The 19,951-nt window shown below is 41.2% G+C and overlaps 1 protein-coding gene across 4 annotated transcripts in view; it reads right to left on the bottom strand.

Annotated features, from left to right (window-relative positions):
• Sdccag8 (serologically defined colon cancer antigen 8) overlaps positions 1–19,951 on the bottom strand; it is a 194,770-nt gene that overhangs the window by 54,626 nt on the left and 120,193 nt on the right. For 3 of the 4 annotated variants that reach the window (XR_004123667.1, XR_004123668.1, XM_031390771.1), the window contains exons 15-16: positions 17,831–17,939; positions 10,673–10,804 (exon numbers count right to left, since the gene is read on the bottom strand). Coding sequence is in view for 1 of the 4 variants with exons in the window: in XM_031390771.1 (XP_031246631.1) it covers positions 10,673–10,804; positions 17,831–17,939 (241 nt within the window). In the remaining 3 variants the exon portion in view is untranslated. The remainder of the gene's footprint in view (positions 1–10,672; positions 10,805–17,830; positions 17,940–19,951) is intronic. The other variant, XR_004123669.1, reaches the window with a different exon arrangement.

Below are 19,951 nucleotides of genomic sequence, written 5' to 3'. Positions count from 1 at the left end.
CTTGGAAGAGCTTTCCTTTTCTTAAAAAAGTATCTCTTTTTCTACCTTTAAAATAAACAAACAAACAAACAAATGGTTCTCCTGTTACAGGTTTTTAACTAAGTGTCAGATTTGCCTTGAAGCCATCTAGGACTCACCTCATCAAGGGATAGGATAACTGCAAGTCCGTGAAACTTACAGTTGAGCGCTGTAACGCACCATATTTATTCACCACTTGTGTGTTTAAAAGTGTGTGGGTCCAGTAATGTGTAGCTGGTGTATTTGTCTAAAGTGTGCAGTCTGTGTTCCTTTGAGACAGGTCCCACTCTAAACCTGGAATTAGGCTAGTGGCTAAGGAGTCCCAGCAATCCTCCTGCCTCATCCCCCCAACAGCACTGGGATTACTGGCACCCATAGCTACACCAGACTTTTCTACATGGGTTCCAGGATCAGTACTCAGGCCGTCATACTTGTATAGCAAGAGTTCTTACCCACTGAGGTCACGGCCTGACTCTGAGCATGAGCAGTGTATAAAGATATATTTCATGCATGATCCGATTTGCTCTATAACGAATCTACATGACATTCTGCCTCTATTACTTTAAGCACAAGGATGATAAGGCTAAAAGTTCATTTGGCCTGAAAGACCCCAGGGTTATCAAGGACCATGGCTGGCTCCTCCCTATCTAAGGTCACACTGCCTTCATATGTCCTGTAATACCAGAGAAGGCATGAGTTCTTGCAGTGAACTTAAAATATGAATAGCATGAAGGAATGCAAGTTAGCACTGATTGGCCCAAGATCGGAGGGAAAGGAGAGTTGTCTGCTTGGGCCTTCTTGCGCCATCTGCATGGAGGGGAGTCTCAGGAGTGGAGTGGAGTACTCAGGCTTTCTTGGAACTGAGAAATCAACACAAAGATTCCAAAACAAACAAACAAAATAAAATGAAACAGAAAGGAAAAAAACAAGCACAGCAGCAGAAATGCTCACAGCCAAGGGAGGACATGGACAGCAGAGCGCAGGGGATGAGCTCACAGCCAAGGGAGGACATGGACAGCAGAGCGCAGGGGATGAGCTCACAGCCAAGGGAAGGACATGGACAGCAGAGCGCAGGGGATGAGCTCACAGCCAAGGGAAGGACATGGCTCTGCTGGTGAAGACCAGCAAAGCGTAGGGAATGAGAAAGGCACACAGAGGAATATCTGGGTGGCCTGCTTTCCTGGACAAAGACAAGGCAATTGGGCCCTTCTGCCTTCAGTAGGGTGTATGAAAGGGATGTGAGGAACACTGAAGATTTCAGTAACTAGCTTGGAGTGTAGCTAGAGGCTCTGGAACTCCTGGCACAAAAGGACAGAAGGAACCTACACTCAATTATGAGTTCTCTGAGGACTTCCTTCTGCTAGTCCCTCACAAGAACCAGGTTACTTCCAGAGAATGAGCAAGGCCTTTCCAAGAATATGGTGGAAAGCAAAATAATATCTCCAGGAGATGAGACCTCTTCCCCCTGGTCCTGGTCTCTGAGGGAAGAGGAACATCAACCTGCCTATGGTGCGATGGCAAATGTGAAAGCACAGGGTCTTTGGGGGAAAAGAAGTTCTGATTCAGAGTTTCACATATCTGTGACATAAATACTTATATCATGGTCAATTTTAAGCTAGAAATGTAATACAAAGTGGCTTGTGTTTCCAAGGACTTATTACTACCCCAGTACACTTTACATCTGCCACTAAGGAGGTCACAGAAAATCCTATTTTCTTCCCCATCTCCACCATAAGCCAAATAAGAGTCAAACTGAAGGTCTAAGACAACAAAAGTGGACAGAGCAAAGCAGAGCAAAACCCACACCATCAGAACAATCACATCAGGGACAGAGAACTCTTTGATGAGCTAACAGAAGAGTGCGATCTGGGAGGACTGTATTAGTCATAGTACTGTGACGAAATATTAAACAACTTAAAGGGGTGGATTCTGTATTTTGGCCATGGATCCAGAACTTTCAGTCCACAGTCCTAGGCCTATAAGAGAGAGTTGACTAGAGATAAGCTCAGAAACTATGGAATTCAAGGCAGCCTGAGCTCCAAAGCCAGGCAGTTTATATTAGCTATAGGGGAGAAATTCCATTTTAAAAACAGAAACCCATTTTCCCTGTAATGTAGGAAGAATAGACATTTAAGTGCTCAGAAGCAGGGTCATACGAGGGACAAATAGGCCGTGGCAGGGAACTTATAGGGCAGTGACAACACTGTCTGACAGTGTATTGACAGCTGTCACAGATGGAATATATACACTAAAGATGAAGCCAGAGAACTGGGCCGCACAACAAGGTACTTGTCACAGAGCCTGGTGACTTGAGTCTGGTCTTCTGTGTAGGAGAGAACAAACTCCTGCAAGCTCTCCTCTGACTTCCACACAGGTACCATGAGTCTGCAGCCTAAATAATTCAAAACAATGAAGTATAAAGCTAATGTAAACAATGGGTTGTGTTGATCATGACCTGCTGGTGAAGGTTTATTGACTCTAGCAATAAGAGACAATACATGCTGGAGGACCGCAGGCAGAGCAAAGCTCCTGCTTCCTTCCTTCCTTTCTTTCCTCCTTTCTTTCTTTCTTCCTTTCTTTCTTTCTTTCTTTCTTTCTTTCTTTCTTTCTTTTCCTTCTTTCTTTCTTTCTCTCTCTCTCTCTTTCTCTCTCTTTCTCTTTCTTTCTCTCTCTCTCTTTCTTTCTTTCTTTCTCTCTTTCTTTCTTTCTTCCTTTCTTTTTTTTTTGATGAACCTAAAATTTCTCTAAAAAGCAATCAAGGAAGAAAAAAAAATGAGTGCACCTAATTCCCAACCATGCTCAAAAAAAAAAAAATTTTTTTTTAAACAACCAGGTAAATATATCCCACTTGAAATTTCCCTTGGAGCCAGTTTATATGCTGGTTCATGCTGAAAGCCCTACACATTGAGCACACGCAATGTGCACACATAGTCACACACTAACACAACATCACAGCACATGGGATGTGCACATACACTCACACACTAACACAACATCACAGCTATATTCCAAGTTACAGTCCAAACTGTTCAAAATCAAAAGTTACATTCAAAATTCAGAAGGCATTTTCCCATAGAAATAACATTATGTAAACATGGTATTTTGGTTCACACACTAAATCACAAGAGCCGATTTAAGCCATAATGTAAATAAACAGTGATCTAGAATGGAAACCTCTGTAGCCCTGCCCATGCCCAGAATCCACCTCGGAGAGGCAGTGCATATCGGAAGCTTAGTGAGTGCATGGACTACAGGATGCTGAGTGAACTCCACGCTGATCACGGTTCTACAGACTTTATTGTGTTTAGAAATTTTCACAACCTTACAAGATAGCACTTTACAGAAAAAAAAATGAAGAGGAAACTTGAAGAGAAAAGAGGTTGGCACGACTCTTCGGGTGAGACAGTAGTGCGAGCAAAGCCCACAGTGTGACCTTACCACAGTATACATCCTCTTCCTGCTTCCATATTAGGTCTTAGGAGAGCAGCACTCCAGCCAGGGGGAGCTTACACATTTAACTAGGGCAGGGATGCGTGCTTGCTCACCAATCATCCAAGCACACCCTAATAATGCTATCTATTCAACACTATACCTGTAAACCCATGTGACTAAGGCTTGCTCTCTAGGGTGTCACTACTGGGATATGGTGGAACCTTTAGGAGGTGTGACCTAGTGGGAATCACTGGTGCAGGTCATGTTCTTAAAGAGGATTGTGGGATTCCAGGCCTGTCCTCTTCTTCCTCCTCACTTTCTAGACTCTGTATAAGTGGGTTTGCTCTGCAGTGAGCTCCTGCCCAGCAAGCAGAAGGACACAATAGTCATGAACCTCCACAACTGAGATCCAAATGAACCTTTTCTTTTCTTTTCTTTTCTTTTTTCTTTTCTTTTTTTTCTCTCTCTGTCTCTCTCTTTTTATTTTTTTTTTTGTTTTTTTTTTGTTTTGTTTTGTTTTTGTTTGTTTGTTTCTGAGACAGGGTTTTTCTGTATAGCTCTGGCTGTCCTAGAACTCACTCTGTAGACCAGGCTGGCCTCGAACTCAGAAATCCACCTGCCTCTGCCTCCCAAGTGCTGGGATTAAAGGTGTGCGCCACCACCGCCCGGCCTGAACCTTTTCTTAGTAACTGAGCTGTTTTAGGTGTTTGTTCTGTGACAGAAGGCTGAATGACAGAACCAAGTGTTCAAGACACACCTGGTGTAAGTGAAGCCGCCTTTCTCTACCGCTGAGTGCTAGGGTTATTGTAGCCAAAAGTATAAATGACAGAATTATGCCTTTGGTATTTTCCTAAGTTTCTCTTGTTGGGTTCCTCTCATATTTCATGTGCTTCCAGGTGGTCAGCTACTGTAGCATCTGCCCTGCTCCATGAATGTTCTGCAAGTGCTGTTTAAAATAATTCATTAACCCAAAATAAAATCCTAGCTCCTGAAGGGTGGAAACATCCCGTCTGCTGGGAGGCGACCATGTTGAACATGGTCCCTTGGTGTCTTAGGCGTGTTTCAGCACTGCACAGAATAATGTATTTTAGAGAGATTGCTTGGGAACCACAACTGATTTATAATTTTGGCACAGTTTTAAGAAAATGGTAAAGTTTTCTAAGCAGTTCTCATTACCCCAACTCCCTCCTTTCCACTCCAGAACATTCCCAGCTTTTATCCCTGGACAGCATAGGTGAGGCAAGGATCTAATTCACACAACCCTATGGCTGATGAAAACAATGATAAAGGAAATCTACAAAAACCAACCAACCAAAAACAAACAAACAAAACCTAGTAAAACAACAAATGTTTAGCATATTAATCACTTACCAATTTCTTCATTAAAAATGTAATTGTACGTTATAATATAAAGGTATGTAAATCTAAAATAACCCAGACATTTTGCAAATTCACATTTAATAGTATGCTGTCAATTATAAAAACAGACTCGAAAACAGCATATCCAAAGGAGGCCCTCTATGCAAAACTGCTGGTGACAGGGTAGGAGGCAAAGATTACACATCCATCTGCTTTCGCAGAAGATTAGATAGACGGTCTGCTTCTGATTTACAATTTATACAACCCCCCTCTCTGTCTCTGTCTCTCTCTCTCCCCCTGTCTCTGTCTCTCTCTCTCCCTGTCTGTCTCTGTCTCTGTCTCTGTCTGTCTCTGTCAATGTCTCTCTCCCTCTCTCTCTCTCTCTCTCTCTCTCTCTCTCTCTCTCTCTGTGTGTGTCTGTTACATTAACGTGTGTGAATAAGGACATGCAAGCATGGAGTGTGTGTGGAAGTCAAGGCCCACCCTGAGGTTAGACATCACCTTCTACCTTGTTTGAGACAGAGTGTCTGTGTCTGCCTCTGCTCTAGACTAGCCAGCCCATGAGTCTCCAGGCTTCTGTCTTTGCCTCCCATCTCCCCAAAGCAGGACTCCTGGGATGTTCACACTGTCTGGCTTTTACATGGGTTCCAAGGATTCAAATTCAGTTTCTCATCCCTGAATTGCAAGTGCTTTCTGTCCACTTAGCCATCTCCCCAGCCACCAAAATGTAGTCACTGAGAAGGCACTGTATTGCTGTTGCAAAACTGCATTTCTGTACTGCAATGGGCTAACAAAATAAAATAAACTGAATTACTATGACAAAGCTAAATCAATAGTTTAAAAAAGAACAGAAACATATGAAAACCAAAATGATCTCAACACAGTCTTGATAATGAATTGTACCTAAATGTTCTTTGCAGGAAAGACAGCTGATGATCAGATGATCAGAGCTGGTGCTGGAATGCAGGAAGTCTATGGGGCAAGGGGATTACCAGCAGAATATCAAATTACCATTCTCAGTAAGTTGTTTTGGTGTATAAAAACTAAATTTCAGACCCTTTAAAATGTTCACCTAACAGACATTTAGACCTACAGAAGAACTGCTAAGACCTACAGAAGAACTGCTAAGACAAGCCTAGAGTTTCAGCTCTGTCTTTTGCTCACCACCCCCCAGTGAGGTGGAGTTGTGGTGAAGCCTCTAAACTAGAAAGGCCTCCTTCAGGGAAGTATCCCGGGGATAGGGAAATATTTTTAAACCTTGTACCCCAAGTCAAACATTAAGACTTTGGTTCAGGGCTGGAGAGATGGCTCAGTGGTTAAGAGCACTGACTGCTCTTCCGAAGGTCCTGAGTTCAAATCCCAGCAACCACATGGTGGCTCACAACCATCTGTAATGAGATCTGACTCCCTCTTCTGGTGTGTCTGAAGACAGCTACAGTGTACTTACATATAACAATAAATAAATATTAAAAAAAAAGACTTTGGTTCATATAAGTCAGAGACAGGAAGTCCTTCCCAGGTGGCCAATGGAGGCCAAGCCCCTAAGAACCTCATTTCATCTTCTCCCTGTGCTTTGTAGAAGCCTTGGAGGAGCCCAGAGTGACCTCCTAGGAGACAGTGAGCTGTACCATGGCTACTCAGTACTGTGCCAGATTGGCAGTCCATGAAGTGAGGCCTCTTGAGAGGCCCTTCATGTCACAAGAGGCCCACCGTCAGGAGGATGGGGCTCCTCGGCCTCCCTTTCATTCCCATCTCAACTTCTTCACTGTTAAAATTTAGATGTGAAGGGTTCTCAGATGCTTATGTGTTGAAAGCTTAAGGACTACCTGGTGGTGCTACCGCCAGGTGACTGGCCAGAGGAGAGCACACACCTCACCAAAGGATTAGTGCACAGCAGACCAGACTATGTGGGTAGGCTTCTGTATAGGGAGTAGGTTACTGAGGGCCATGTCCTTGACAGCTATGTTTTGCCTCAGGCTCTGGCCTTCTCTGCCTCTTAACCCTAAGAGATGAAGAGTTTTGCTCAGGTACATTCTCTCATGGTATCCAACTTTGCCTCATCCTCAAAGCAATGGAACTAGCCAGAAACAGACCGAAGCCTCAGAAACTAGGATCCAAAATAAGCCTTTCTCTTTAAGTTGTGTCCTCAGGCGTCTTGTCACAACAATGAAAAGCTTACTGAAGAACCACTAAGGGGTAAGCATCTTTTCTCTGTCAGCTTTGACCAGGGCGGCATCAGGTCCAAAGCAACAGGATCAGTGGACTTTGGACAGAAACCTTTAACACTGTGAACCAAAAAGTCTCCTTTCTTCTTCTACCATGATTACCGAGGCGTTTGATGGAGTGTACAAAGGTGGCTGGCTCCCAAGTCCATGTACACAGAAGTGTTCTCTACCCATGGTAGTGAGCACAGTAGAGTCGCGAGGGAGTCACCCCTGTGAATCCCTTGGTGAACACGGTATGGAACAGAGGAGATCCCCATTACCTGTAGAGTGTACAGCTCTGGCCTGGGCTTACCTCATTCTCACCACAGCAGTAAAGCCATCAGGGCCTCCTGCAATTGCAGGGTTGGGGAAGGGGCTTCTTAAGTCCAGGATTAATCCCTGCTTAATGCCTGGTAGTTAGACAGCTGTTGCTTCTCAGAAACTTCACAACCTTGCCTCTTTCCCTAACTCAGCATCCTCAGACTTCTCTCAAACCCTTTTTGTAGAAACCCAGCTTTGAGAATTCTCGTAGAAATTGCTAAACTATTCCCTTATATGGCATGAAAGCATAAGCAGGGAACTTCCAAGTAAAAGATTTCATTTAAAATAAACATAAATGTAGAGACTTACATTAAAATTTACTATCTCAAAAATTATGTTACTATATATGCATATATATGTACCACTTAATATATTAATTAAATAAGAAAAATGTCATGTTTGGCTAATAACATACATACATTTTAGCATCAACATATATCTTAAAATGTCAAGATGAAACTAAATCCATACTACAGAATCAAATAAATTAAAATAGCTGTATATTTTTTCTAGAATTTTTGTTTTCTGAATGTATAATATGACACGTTTATAGTATTCATCTTTTGTCTGAAAATGATGAGTTGCAGATTATAATTTGAGGTTTAGGTTCTAAGTATTTCCTGGAAAAATGTGAATAGTCTTCTATAAAATCAAAATGTTGGCTTATATAAAATCTAATATATTCTCTATTTTAACAGTGGCTTTTGAATGAAGTTTACTTTAGCAAAACAGAATGTGAGGATTTCATACAGAGAATCTCCTGGTTTACAGAATTACCAAATATAAACTCATTATTAGCTCGTCTGTTTCAACTAGAAGCTCCAATGCCATTATGCACACTGCTTAAACTGCTCACTTATTATCTGAAGGGAAAGAGCCACAGACGGTCCCCCTGACAGCAGAGTCAGGGGCTGGGGCTGGGGACAGAGACAGAGTGTGGGGAAAGAGCCACAGACAGCAGAGTCAGGGGCTGGGGCTGGGGACAGAGACAGAGTGTGGGGAAAGAGCCACAGATGGTCCCACTGACAGCAGAGTCAGGGGCTGGGGCTGGGGAGAGAGTGTGGCCACATGAGGGGAGGCAGCACTCAACAGGACTCTATTGACCTGGCCTCAGTCCTTTACCAAACCCAGGGGTGTGTGTGCATCCTGTTTGGTTTCTAGATAAGAACACAGAACTAGGTATTTGGTTTAAAACAGAAAAAAACCAAAGACAAAAACGTTAATTTTATCATGGACTTTCAAGACTATAGTCACTCAAGAAGAAAATCTTTCTTTCTTGTTTACTGAAACTTTGTTGATCTTTCTAACAATATTTTTCAGTGAGTTTGCATCGACTCCTACTTCAGCCAAAGAGCTCTTTGCTCGGAACTGCATGCGCCTCCTGTGTACACCCTTCTGGAGCTGGCCGCTCTGCCTTCCTAGGTTTCCTTGGGTCTCATCTCATGAAAAAGTGGTAAACAGCTACTTCGGATCTTCAGATCAGCTACTGTCTGCACCTACTCTCCACCAACATTGCTCTGGCTAACTTGACTGGCAATGTGCACCTTACCAAGGCCAACAGAGGCTCTCTGTCCTGCTGCATGGCTAACGTCTGCTGAGTGCTTCCTCTTTCCCAGAGCAGTCTTAGCACTGGGATGAATAGCAGTCCTTCCCAGGTACTGCCCAGGCTTCTCTGTGGCAGTAGTATCTCTTTTGTCCACTTTTAAAATTATCTTTAAAAAGTGTGGTTGCTCCTGAGGGTCAGGAAGTAGCCCTTTCTTACTTCTTATGGTTTCCTCCTGGTGACCCATTTATCTCCAAGGTTTCAATCATTCCCCCAAAGCCAAGGGAAATTTCTATCTCCAGTCTAGACTTATCTCCTAAGTTCAGCTTCCTAAAAACATGTGAGTTCCACCAAGGGACCACATCAGCTTTGCTGTTTTAGTCCCAGCTTGTGATGGAGACCTAGTAGCACATGACACATAGTGGCAATCAACCAATACTTGTTGGTGAGATCAATCATTTGTTTGCTCTCTTCCCTCTAGTTGGCGTGTTTCTTTCTAAAGGCCTTAGTTTTACAGTGGAGATGAAGAAGACAATAGCAGCCCCTTTCCAGGTTTGTCTTAACGTGCATGAAATGGTGAACATGCATGCCTTTTATGAGCTAAATGCATATACCAGGGTAAAGGGTGTGCTTTCAGGCTAAAATACTTCTTGCATTTTCTTATTATCTACCTGTACTTTAACACACTGGCCGGGGATGGCAGCCCACATTCTGGTCGATCCCCCCTACTTAACAAAGGGAATCATCAAGGTCTGACATACAGCCTACTATCTCCTCCAGTGTCATTCCCTTAAGCTTAAGAAAGTGTGATCGATATACACTTCCACTTTCTCCTAAGTATAAAAATGGAGACAGAGAAGGCACAGGTCTCTTAGGGATGGAGTAGAGATAGGAACTTGAAAGCCATGATGATATCTCCACGAGAAAGCTGACAGATTCTCAGAAGGCAAGTCCAAGTCTATAGAAATCTAATCACAGTTACTACAAAATACATAGACTTTATTTGGGGCAACTCTATCACCAGAGTTTAGAAATGGCATATCCATAAAAGAGGAGTATATTTATTACAATAAAATAAAGTGCCAAGAAAATACTGCACAAAAGGGAAATGGAATTTGGAGTCAACCACTCAAGATTTGAGTTTCAACCTTACCACATACACCATAAATGACAAATCCATCGCTCCCTGTGACCTGAATGTCTGTCTCTGGAGAAGAGAGTGGTCACCTCGGATGGCACCTTGTAGGTGATTACTATGAGCCAGCAGCTAACTCCATCTTGTGATAAAACCATTATCACATTAACCATTATTATGTGGGTAGACAAGGAAGCTCAGACATGCTCACCTAGTTGCTTAAAGAACTACCACTTAAAAGAGCCCATTCATTTGCACACCACAGCCTCGGCTAAGGCCTAACCAACTCCAGCTCATCTGCACGTATTTTCTTATGCATGGTATATTAGAGCCTAAGAGCTAGGAGGAGGGGTCTGAAATTCAGTTATGCTAGAATACTGTCAATGTACACTTTAAAGGGGGATGGTCTCACCAGTGTGCTTGAGTAAGCTGAATCCATTGTCTTTTAAAAATAGTAGAAGAGAATGTGTGCCTTTCTCTGCATGCAGTGAGAACACTCCAAATCTCAGAAGCAAGCTACAGGGAACCATTAGGTGTTGAACATATACCCGGTTACTTTAGCAATCCTAATTTCTACTTACTCCACAGGGACTCTCCTGTTTATGATGTCAACACCCTCAGCATGCAACCAAGCCATCCTGGGTCACAGCCCCACCTTACCTTTCCTTCATCTTCTCGTGCACCCTCCCGTGTTGGATGCACTGCTCCTCCAGTTCGTCATTTCTCTTCTGTAACTTCTCTAGCTTGTCACACAAGTATCTTTTTTCTTGACTGAGTCGAACTATTTGTGATCTAGAGAGGATAAGAACAGAGACAAAGTAGTTGAAATACACCTTACTAGAATGTATTTTTATTGTATAAACCTTAGTATAATCTTATACTCTATACTTAAGACATAGAAGTAAAAGAAAAGTTATTTTATATCAAAAAGATTTCAAAAAATTCGAAATGACTAGTAGAAGGATAATATTACATCCTAGAGACTCCAGTTACAGCACTGGAGAGCTCTGGGAGGTCACACTGGGGATCTAGTTATAATGGGGAAACTGGTGCTACCATACAAGTCTGTATTCTGAAAGGTAACCTCCTTGTCCTCTTTCCACTTTGCTCCTATACTGCGCCCAGTCGGCGCTATAACAAGAGAGGAAGGTGGCCTACATTGAGACCAGAACCAACAGATGTTTCCTGTGGTAACAGCTGAGGTCTTCCAGGACATAAACTATGCATTCAGTGTCTCAGGTGACAATCCCAACTCTTTAAAAAAAAAAATCAACTCTTAAAAAAAAAAGATAAGAAAGATATCTAAGAGGCGTTGTGTCTCTTAAAAATTAAATTTCCAGCTTTGATGGCACTTCCTCATGCCTACTTTCTTATCAGTTAGAAGTTACAGTTTTAATTTCTCCACATCATGAGTAATTTTTAAGTTAGTAACACTTTTGATATAAAACTCCCAGAAAGGAGTGCTTCCTTAAACAAGGCCACCCATTGTCCTCTGCTTTATAGGGAAGGCTTTGGATTTGCTAAGGGAGATCTCACCCCACAAACTATTCATCCCAAAGAGCGCTGTGCCAGCAGAGGCAGTCCACCTCACTCCCTATGCCATTCTCCTGCTCACAAGCATCTGAAGGCAGCTCACTCAGATCAGGACCTTCTCTTTCCACAGCTCAGCAGGCTTTGAAACTACCTCTGTTTCCCCTTAGAGTCTGACCTTCTGGACTATGCTGTATGTCTCACCTTTCTTACAGTTTGCAGGTGAGACAGAATACACCCCCTCCTGCCCCTCCCATCTATGGGTATCTGTGGGTATGTGTGTTTCAAGACAGGGTTTCTCTGTGTAGTCCTGGCAGTCATAGAACTCATTCTGTAGACCAGGCTAGCCTTGAACTTACTGCCTCTGCCTCCTGAGTGCTGTAATTAGAGATGCACAGGACCACCAAGAAGGTCAGGTACTCACTCTGCAGTTGTCTCTCCTGGTACAAATGCATCCATTCAAAATCACACCCAACACAAAAGTAATCTAGAAGCCTTAATAATATTTTAATTATTTGTTCAAAAACTAGCATAGTTAATATTCTAAACTATATTAATGCATATGCTGAAATAAATGCCAAAAGGAAAAAATATCCTTAAACCAAATTAGGAAAAGAATAACACCCATGGAAAAGAACCAGCACTTATTCTTAGGCTGCTGCTAAGACGAATGGTGCCATTTGCAAATAAAATTAGACTTTATAATATCAAAATATAAAATGCTTACATATAAAAAAACCCCACATGTTTGAAAAGCCATATGTTTATGTTTAGATTCACTGCAGCGCTACCTATAGAGAGAAACTTGGTTTTCACCCAATAAGTGGAAACTTTATCCAGAATTTTGTCTTCAGGACACCAGCTATCTTGCTGAAATGATAGCAGATAAGATTCTGATAATATGGCTATTTGTTAGTCTTATTTATTTACCTACAATATAACATTTTGATAAGAAAGGGGAAACATTAAATATCAGCATGCACAATGCAATTCTATTTTACAATTAAGTTACTTTGAGCATGCATCAAAGTGACAATACTGATCACTTCCCGGTGGTAGACGTTTTCCCTTTCATTTGTCCATCCTTTTCTGTATTTGAAAACTGCCGAGCTCTCAAGGGGCAGTTCCACCTACTGGGCAGCTGATGCTCACACTCACTCTTTGTTTGAATATTTCACTTTTTGCTGTCACATATTTACATAGGAACATATGTACTAAAAAGAATTTAATTCAACACTTGGCAAAATTGCACACATTAGTAGCCTTAAAAAGTGTGTCTGGCTTGTGAAGCAACAACTCCCTTTTAGGCATGTCTAGTAAAAGAATCACTAAAACGTACAAAGATAGAATTGTATTATGGCTCTTACAGTTAAGAGTTGGAAATGTCATAAACTTCTAGTGAGTTATTATGTAAACAAATGATGCAACTATGATTTTGTCTGGAGTACTAACTAAGAAAAGTGTTTATTAAGGGGACAGTAGAAATCAACTGTAAAACTGCACAGATTCTGTACCTATCATGATAGAAGACACTTTACATGACACATTTACATACACATAGAAATGACTGACAAGAAGCATGTGATTAGCTTAAGAGAGCAATGCCACAGGTAAATGTTTCCTAATTCTTCTTTATGATTCCCTACAGTGAGGTGTCTTTAATAAGCACAAAAATATTAATGCTATTTTCAAGTGCAGACTACTAGCATATGTGCTACTGTAGCAATCCTTTCTGTGTTGTATGTCTGGCTTTCCCCTTTCTCTACAACGGCAGCTTCTGTCATACAGTATAGTCCCGCTGTAGTGTGTATCCATCATTCTTTATTTGGATGGAGCTGACAATATCTTGATACAACTAGTGGTTTGCAAAGTGAAAAAAGCAAACAGAGAGCCACACTCATCCACTCCCATGGAACAGGGAAAACGACTTCAGTTCGTAGAAATGTAGGAAATTTCTGTCTTTGCAGAAGCACGAACTTTCCCTGCATTTTACGTAGCAGCTACAGTGTGTAATTGCATTTGCATGAATGGAAGACATTTTACTACAATAATTCAGATTACAATGATAATTGCTTTTAAAGGAAAAATGTGACACCTTAATTTTTTATTCTTTTGGATTGTGGTTTGACTTTTGGTAACAATTAACAGAAGGCCGATGTCAGCTTCCTTTTGTAGAATACAATTTTTGTAGTAGCTCAACCTAACATCCCCTAAACATGCAAGGGAAAAAAAATAGTTCAACCGGGTGTTTGTTCTTTTACTTCAATTACACTCACACAGTTGGATACCTACTGCTGCCAAAACAGTAATATAATTTATACATTATAGTCCGCATAGTAAAACTACACTAAAAGTCATTTAACAATATTTATAACACCATAAAATACAGTGTTAAAATATATGAACTGCAATATGTACCAAAATTATAAAATTTGTTTCTCATCATCAGTGATTAAAACCAGGATCATTACTCTAGCTCAATACTCACAACCCTGGTGACAGATTAGAATTCAAATCTTAATGATCAATTTACAATTAACAAGATAGAAGTGAAACAAATTAAACCAACCATTATATATAACGAGACCCCATGGACTCCCATTGTTCCTCTTAATTACAAAACGCAAATCACGAATACACAATGGGCAGTGCTAGACATCAATCCACAGGCCTAGCAACCCAGCGAGTCACAATGACAGGAAAAATGAAGAGAAGCAAAATTCCACAGAGCCAGGTCTGCACTCCTTCCTGGCCTTCCAGCGTGTGAGGAGAGAGAGGGCAAGCCCGCTTCATCTCCAACATGCACTGACTCGGTGTGGGCTTAGGCTCATCTTCAACCAGTGCCGGAAATTCCCTAGGTTGTCCCAGAACAGCTTTTAGATCCCAGTGCAAACCGTGCCTCTAACATTTTAATGTGGATTTTCCAAATGTCTAGGGACAATACTTACTTCTTTTACTTTGACAAAGAAAAATAAATTGTATCAAAGATATTGAAGTATATTCATCTATCTCCCCCAGTAGCTTTGTAACTATATAAGCTCTCAGAGTACTACAGAATACGGAGGGAATGGGTGGCTAAACTTTATGTTCAACTAAAACCAGCCAGAATGTCTGCCTCGTGCCAATTAAAAACAAAATGAAATTAATTATTTTGCCTGATGGTCAAAAACTAGCTATAAAAGATGCATGGTATGAACCAGGATGCCAGTCTTCATTTTAAAATAGGACATGCCATTCCCAACCCCGGGGGTTCAGGCACCACCACTTGCACAGTATGGAGCACACACACTGCTAAGTACTGGGCTGATGGCTACGGAGGCATACACAGTCGTCATTGTCATAACACGACGTACAGTTTACTTAGGGGGAAACACACACACACACACACACAGAGGCACACACGCACTCGCATACAATTATAATACATTTTCTGAGAGCATCCTTGCAGGAGCCTGAGAGGAAGCAGGCTACGTGGGCATGGTGAGCCCACACTGTGTGCTTCTCCAGTGACTCCTCACAAACTCTAGTCAAATGCCTACATCTGTAAGTAAAAAAGCACATTTTCAATGCTTTGAATCCATTTGTTTAGTGTGGCATTCTGAATAACACAAAAGGCTTACAGAAATTTTAGCAAGGAAAGGAGGAAATATCTTTTTATCAACCAAAAATATCATGCTTTATTTTTATTAAAACCTTACTACAGTACTTTGATAATAACCTGAACCAAAATCACTACATGGATTAAATAATTCCTCTGGAGACTGGATATTCTCAGTGAGAGAACTTTCAACCTCAAAGGCCAGCAGAAATGATTTACCCCAAGAGCTTGGCACAGAGCACACAGAAGCATGTCCAGAGGTGATAGGTCTTATTACATGATGCTTCATATTTAAAAAAAAAATCTGAGCCTTTGGGGACTTATAGGTAGTTTCACAGCAGAAGGTAACATCCAATAGAATGTCAAGTGGGCATGAAGGAGAGGGTGAGCTTAGGAACCGGGGAGAAACGAGGAGGGCTGCGGAGAAAGGAAAGCACACAAGAACAAGCCCTCAACAACCTCTCTGCCTCTGCTGCCGTCTTGTGATGCACAACTTTGAAACATACAATTTATGGCGTGTTCACTACTTGGAAGGCCTGAGCCTTGAAGAACTCAGAGAACGCTGTATGTTACTATTTTAATCCTGCAGATTCAGAACCAGGTGTTACAGCCTGACCCACTAAGGCATGAGCTCCACCTGTCCTGGGCTCTGGCTAGCCCTACATATTTTCATCACAGACTTTGCTCATTAGAAGATGTTACTCTTATCTCGCCCAGTTAGGGAAGTTTGCATGTGCTGCGAGAGCAGCCCCTGTTCCTTAATGTGGGGTGAGCAAGCACTGTGCCGGGGGCTTGCAGCTGCATTCCCCAGCTGTGGGGTCCTCTGCAGCCCAGCCAACTACAGATGGAAATGCTGGGGCTATACTGAGCACACTATTTTCCTGTGGTTAGTTTTCACCCAGTACAGTTTGATAACTAATCACATAGATTTGTATCATATTAGGCACTATAGGTAACCTAGAGATAATTTCAATATGTGGCAGAGGACTTAGGGTGCTGCTCAATGCTGGGCTGCTAGACAGCACATGTAGGTCCTGGGCTCCATTTCTAACACCACAGAAATATAAAATAAAATTTAAAAAATGAAATATGTGGGAACATATGAGCAGGTTCTATATAACTCCTACATTGTTTTATGTTACAAATGTGAGCATTTGTCATCTGTGGATTTGGGTGTGGTGTAAGTCCTGCAACCAACACTCTGAGGTTGTCAAGGGGTGACTCTGTGTGTGTGTGTGCGCACACGCGCTCATGCTTCTCATTCCTGTCATTAAATGGACTTGTAACTCCTGTAACATGGCCTTAGAAGCACTTTTACAAAACTGAGGTTTAAGGAGACTGGGCAACATGGTCAAGGTTACATATACAGCAAAATGACTGACAGGCCAAGATTCTAATCCAGTTCCTTCTAAATCCCAAAGAGTTCTTTCCTAAATAGTGCTTGTCACCCACAAAGGAACAGGCTGGCACCAGAAGTCAGACCAGCATGTGGAGGATAGCACCACACCTGTTTTCCTGTTCATTTATCATTCATTCAATAAATATGCATTGGGTGCCATCTATGTGTCAGATATGAGGGAGCATGTTTAGTGTACAAAGTAGCAGTCAGGACTGAGGGGTACGGAGGTTCAAGTTCACTAGACTAGTATCGTGTAAGACGGATTAATTTAAAGAAGGAAAATAAGGGCCCAGGCACATATTACAGGTTAGCTCCAGCTCTCAGTGTCACAATTACATCCCAAGAATGTCTACTTTTCTACAGGAATTTAAAGGTTAATTTTTTCCTCCCTAGCCTCTCCAATAATTAATTCTGTGCCTGAGCAATACTCGCCTCTCCTTTCCTTTCTTCTCTTTTAAGAGACAGACTCTTGCTCTGATGCCCTAGGCTGGCATAGAACTCCTCCGCTCAAGAAATTCTCCTGCCTTAGCCTGCTGAGTAGTTGAGACTGCAGGTGCATGTGTCTATATCCAGTAAGCTTGAACTTTCTTTAACAGCAGATATAAATACCATGGCTGTAAGAAAGGCTCTACACATTGGTAACAGCAATCGGTAGACCAGGACTCTAACTCTCCTACCCACAAGCTATCCAAACGATTATGCTTTTTTTCATATGTAAAAAAAGCTAATTCCTTTTGTATGCTGCTGTGAAAGTTAAGTATGTATTATATCAAGCATGTTTCCTCCCTCAGTGTCCCAAATGACTGGCCCTAAAGACAGCTTTTGTGCATTCCTGAAAAACTTGGAAATAGACTAAAAAAAATCATTACCTACATCAACAGAAGATTGTAGAACTGCTTGACTTATTTGTATTCTTTATTATGCTAATGGTTATTTTGGTCTTTGTTCCTGATTTTCATGGTTTTAAGTTATAAACACTATAAAAAGCCAAGTACGCATACATAACCATGAAAAAAATATTGCAGCTGGGTTGAGGGAATAGCTTGGGAATAGAGTGCTTGCTTATCACACACAAGGCCCTGGAGTCTCTCCTTGGGACAGAAAGGTTGTCTAGATGGACAATCACAAAAATATGCATACAGAGAAACCTGGTTTTACAGAAAATTTACATCAACACATGGTGCATTTTAGTGTTAAATATGGTAGAGTAAAAATGCAACTTTAAGGCTAAATTTTAGCTATCAAGTAAAAGTATTCTAAAGATAATGTATAATGTTACCCAATTACCTACCTGCTCTTTAGTGAGACTTTTTCCAGTTTCTTGGCTAACATGCAGCATTCTTCTTTTAACTTTGTCAGAAATGTGTTCTGGGAGGTCAGCAGTAAATATTGTTCACTTTCTAGAAATAACAATAACCCACCAATGTGAGACATCTGTGGCTTTGCTCTGCAACACTTCCAATACACAGAGCTAATGTGCTTTAGATCACTGTGCCCTGCCTAGATCCAACAGGTCACTGCCAGTGTCCTAAGCGAAGGACTTGTCATCTGGTGGGACACTGAGTTTTCTGAGATATTTATTTTCATAATAAACTTGTATACCAGGAACAATTTTGATCCTATCAGCTTGTGTAACATTTTAGCATGCTCATAAACTGTCAAATATCTCAAATGAAGTCATAAATGCTTATATCTTTGAAGTATGCAAGATATTATATTTTTATTTTGACAATTTTACTATAAACAGTGTCAAAAATTCTCACAGCCAGATAATTCGAAATTAAAACCGAGGAATTCTCTGCTACGCCGCACTTGGTGCTTGAGGTTCTTATCCGCCCATGTTTTACCCCCTTTGAGCTTGCACACGCTCCAGTCTTGTGCACAATACAATACTTGTACTCGAATACACAACTGTCCTTAGAAATTTTATCATACTTTCACAGTGTGTGTTTCAATAATGATCTGGCCGGAGACTAAAGAGAGTGTGATTTGTGTGTCCATTTGCAAAATAAAAGATCTTAAAGATGATTTTAACAGTTAAAACCTTTCCCAACTCTCAGGTCCTGCCCAAACTCTTGGTCCAGGATTCTACTAACCATGGGCCAAGCACAATTTCTCCTATGAATTTCTCTTTGTGTTAGTTAAAACAAAAACCAAAAAACAAAAACAAAACCAAAAAAAAAAAAAAGACCAAAAAAACAAAACAAAACAAAAAAACCTACAAAATCTTCTGGATTTTTTTTTTTTTCATTTCTTCTGGCTAAATGCTAACAAGAAATTCTCTGCATGAGGCATCATGACAGCTGACTTTTATAAGTAAATAAATCATTTAAAGAACTTCAGGTTACCAAGAGGTGAAATCATTTTTTACCATATCCTTATATACAATATGCATTAAATCCTGTGAAATTCATCTGTAAATAATTTTTTCCTTTTCAATTTCGCTAATGTTCTGGGTGGAGGGGAGCATACAGCATACAAAGCTAAATAAATCAAGGCTCTAAAATTAAGCAACATTTTTTCTGGAAGAGACTGGATCAATTAAACTTTTGTTTTAATGGTACAATCAGCGTGGAGTATGTGGTGTGGAATTATAATGGCTGACACTGTCTTGTTGTGACTAACACTGTCTGTGAACACACAACTCAAAAGCGAAAGGAACTACATAACACTCTGACTGCACACATCAAACTGCCTATTTTCAAAGTGCATTTTACTTTCAAATTAAAGGTAAAGAGTTACTGGCCAACTCAGTCTGCAGAGTAGTGCCAACGTGATGAAAGATGGCGATTCGGGGCCAAGCTGCCAGCTGTGGTCAATGCCTTGTATTAGTGAATTTTAACAGCAGTTCTGAGAAGCTGACGAATGCAGAGGATTAAGCATCACTCTCGACTGCATTGGGGGAGGTGGGGAAATCATACAAATGCTAAAAATGTTCGAAGCTGCAAAGATTAAATAAAGGAACATATCAATTTGGAGCCACTGAATTACATCCAGCTGCGACAGTGAATTAAGAACCGATTAATGGCTAAAGCTTTTCTCCAGTTTGGATGCTGAAGCAAACTCATTAGGCTTTTAGAGTAGCTATAATGTGTGTACTGTGGGAACTGTTCAATGCTATTCAGGAGACTCTAACTGTAAGCTCAGAGCATTTCCCGCAGAGCTCCTGATGCTATTTTCTTTATATAACATGTGTGCCTGAAAACCCAGCCAAAAACAAGCCCTTTGTTTTTCTACTTTGTTGTGGTCTCTCTCAGCTTTACGTTTCTTGAACACAGGTAAATAAACTCATAATCCAGATGGTGCAACAGATGTGAGAGCAGCACTCTGAAGTCAACAGACAGTGGGCAATACTTCCCATTTTCTCTTTTAAACGCTAACTAATATGTAATTCGGAATCTCCGGTGTAGTT

Source organism: Mastomys coucha, unplaced genomic scaffold (assembly GCF_008632895.1).
Source record: "Mastomys coucha isolate ucsf_1 unplaced genomic scaffold, UCSF_Mcou_1 pScaffold1, whole genome shotgun sequence".
NCBI lineage: Eukaryota > Metazoa > Chordata > Mammalia > Rodentia > Muridae > Mastomys > Mastomys coucha.
This window is presented reverse-complemented; position numbering and strand designations above follow the sequence as displayed.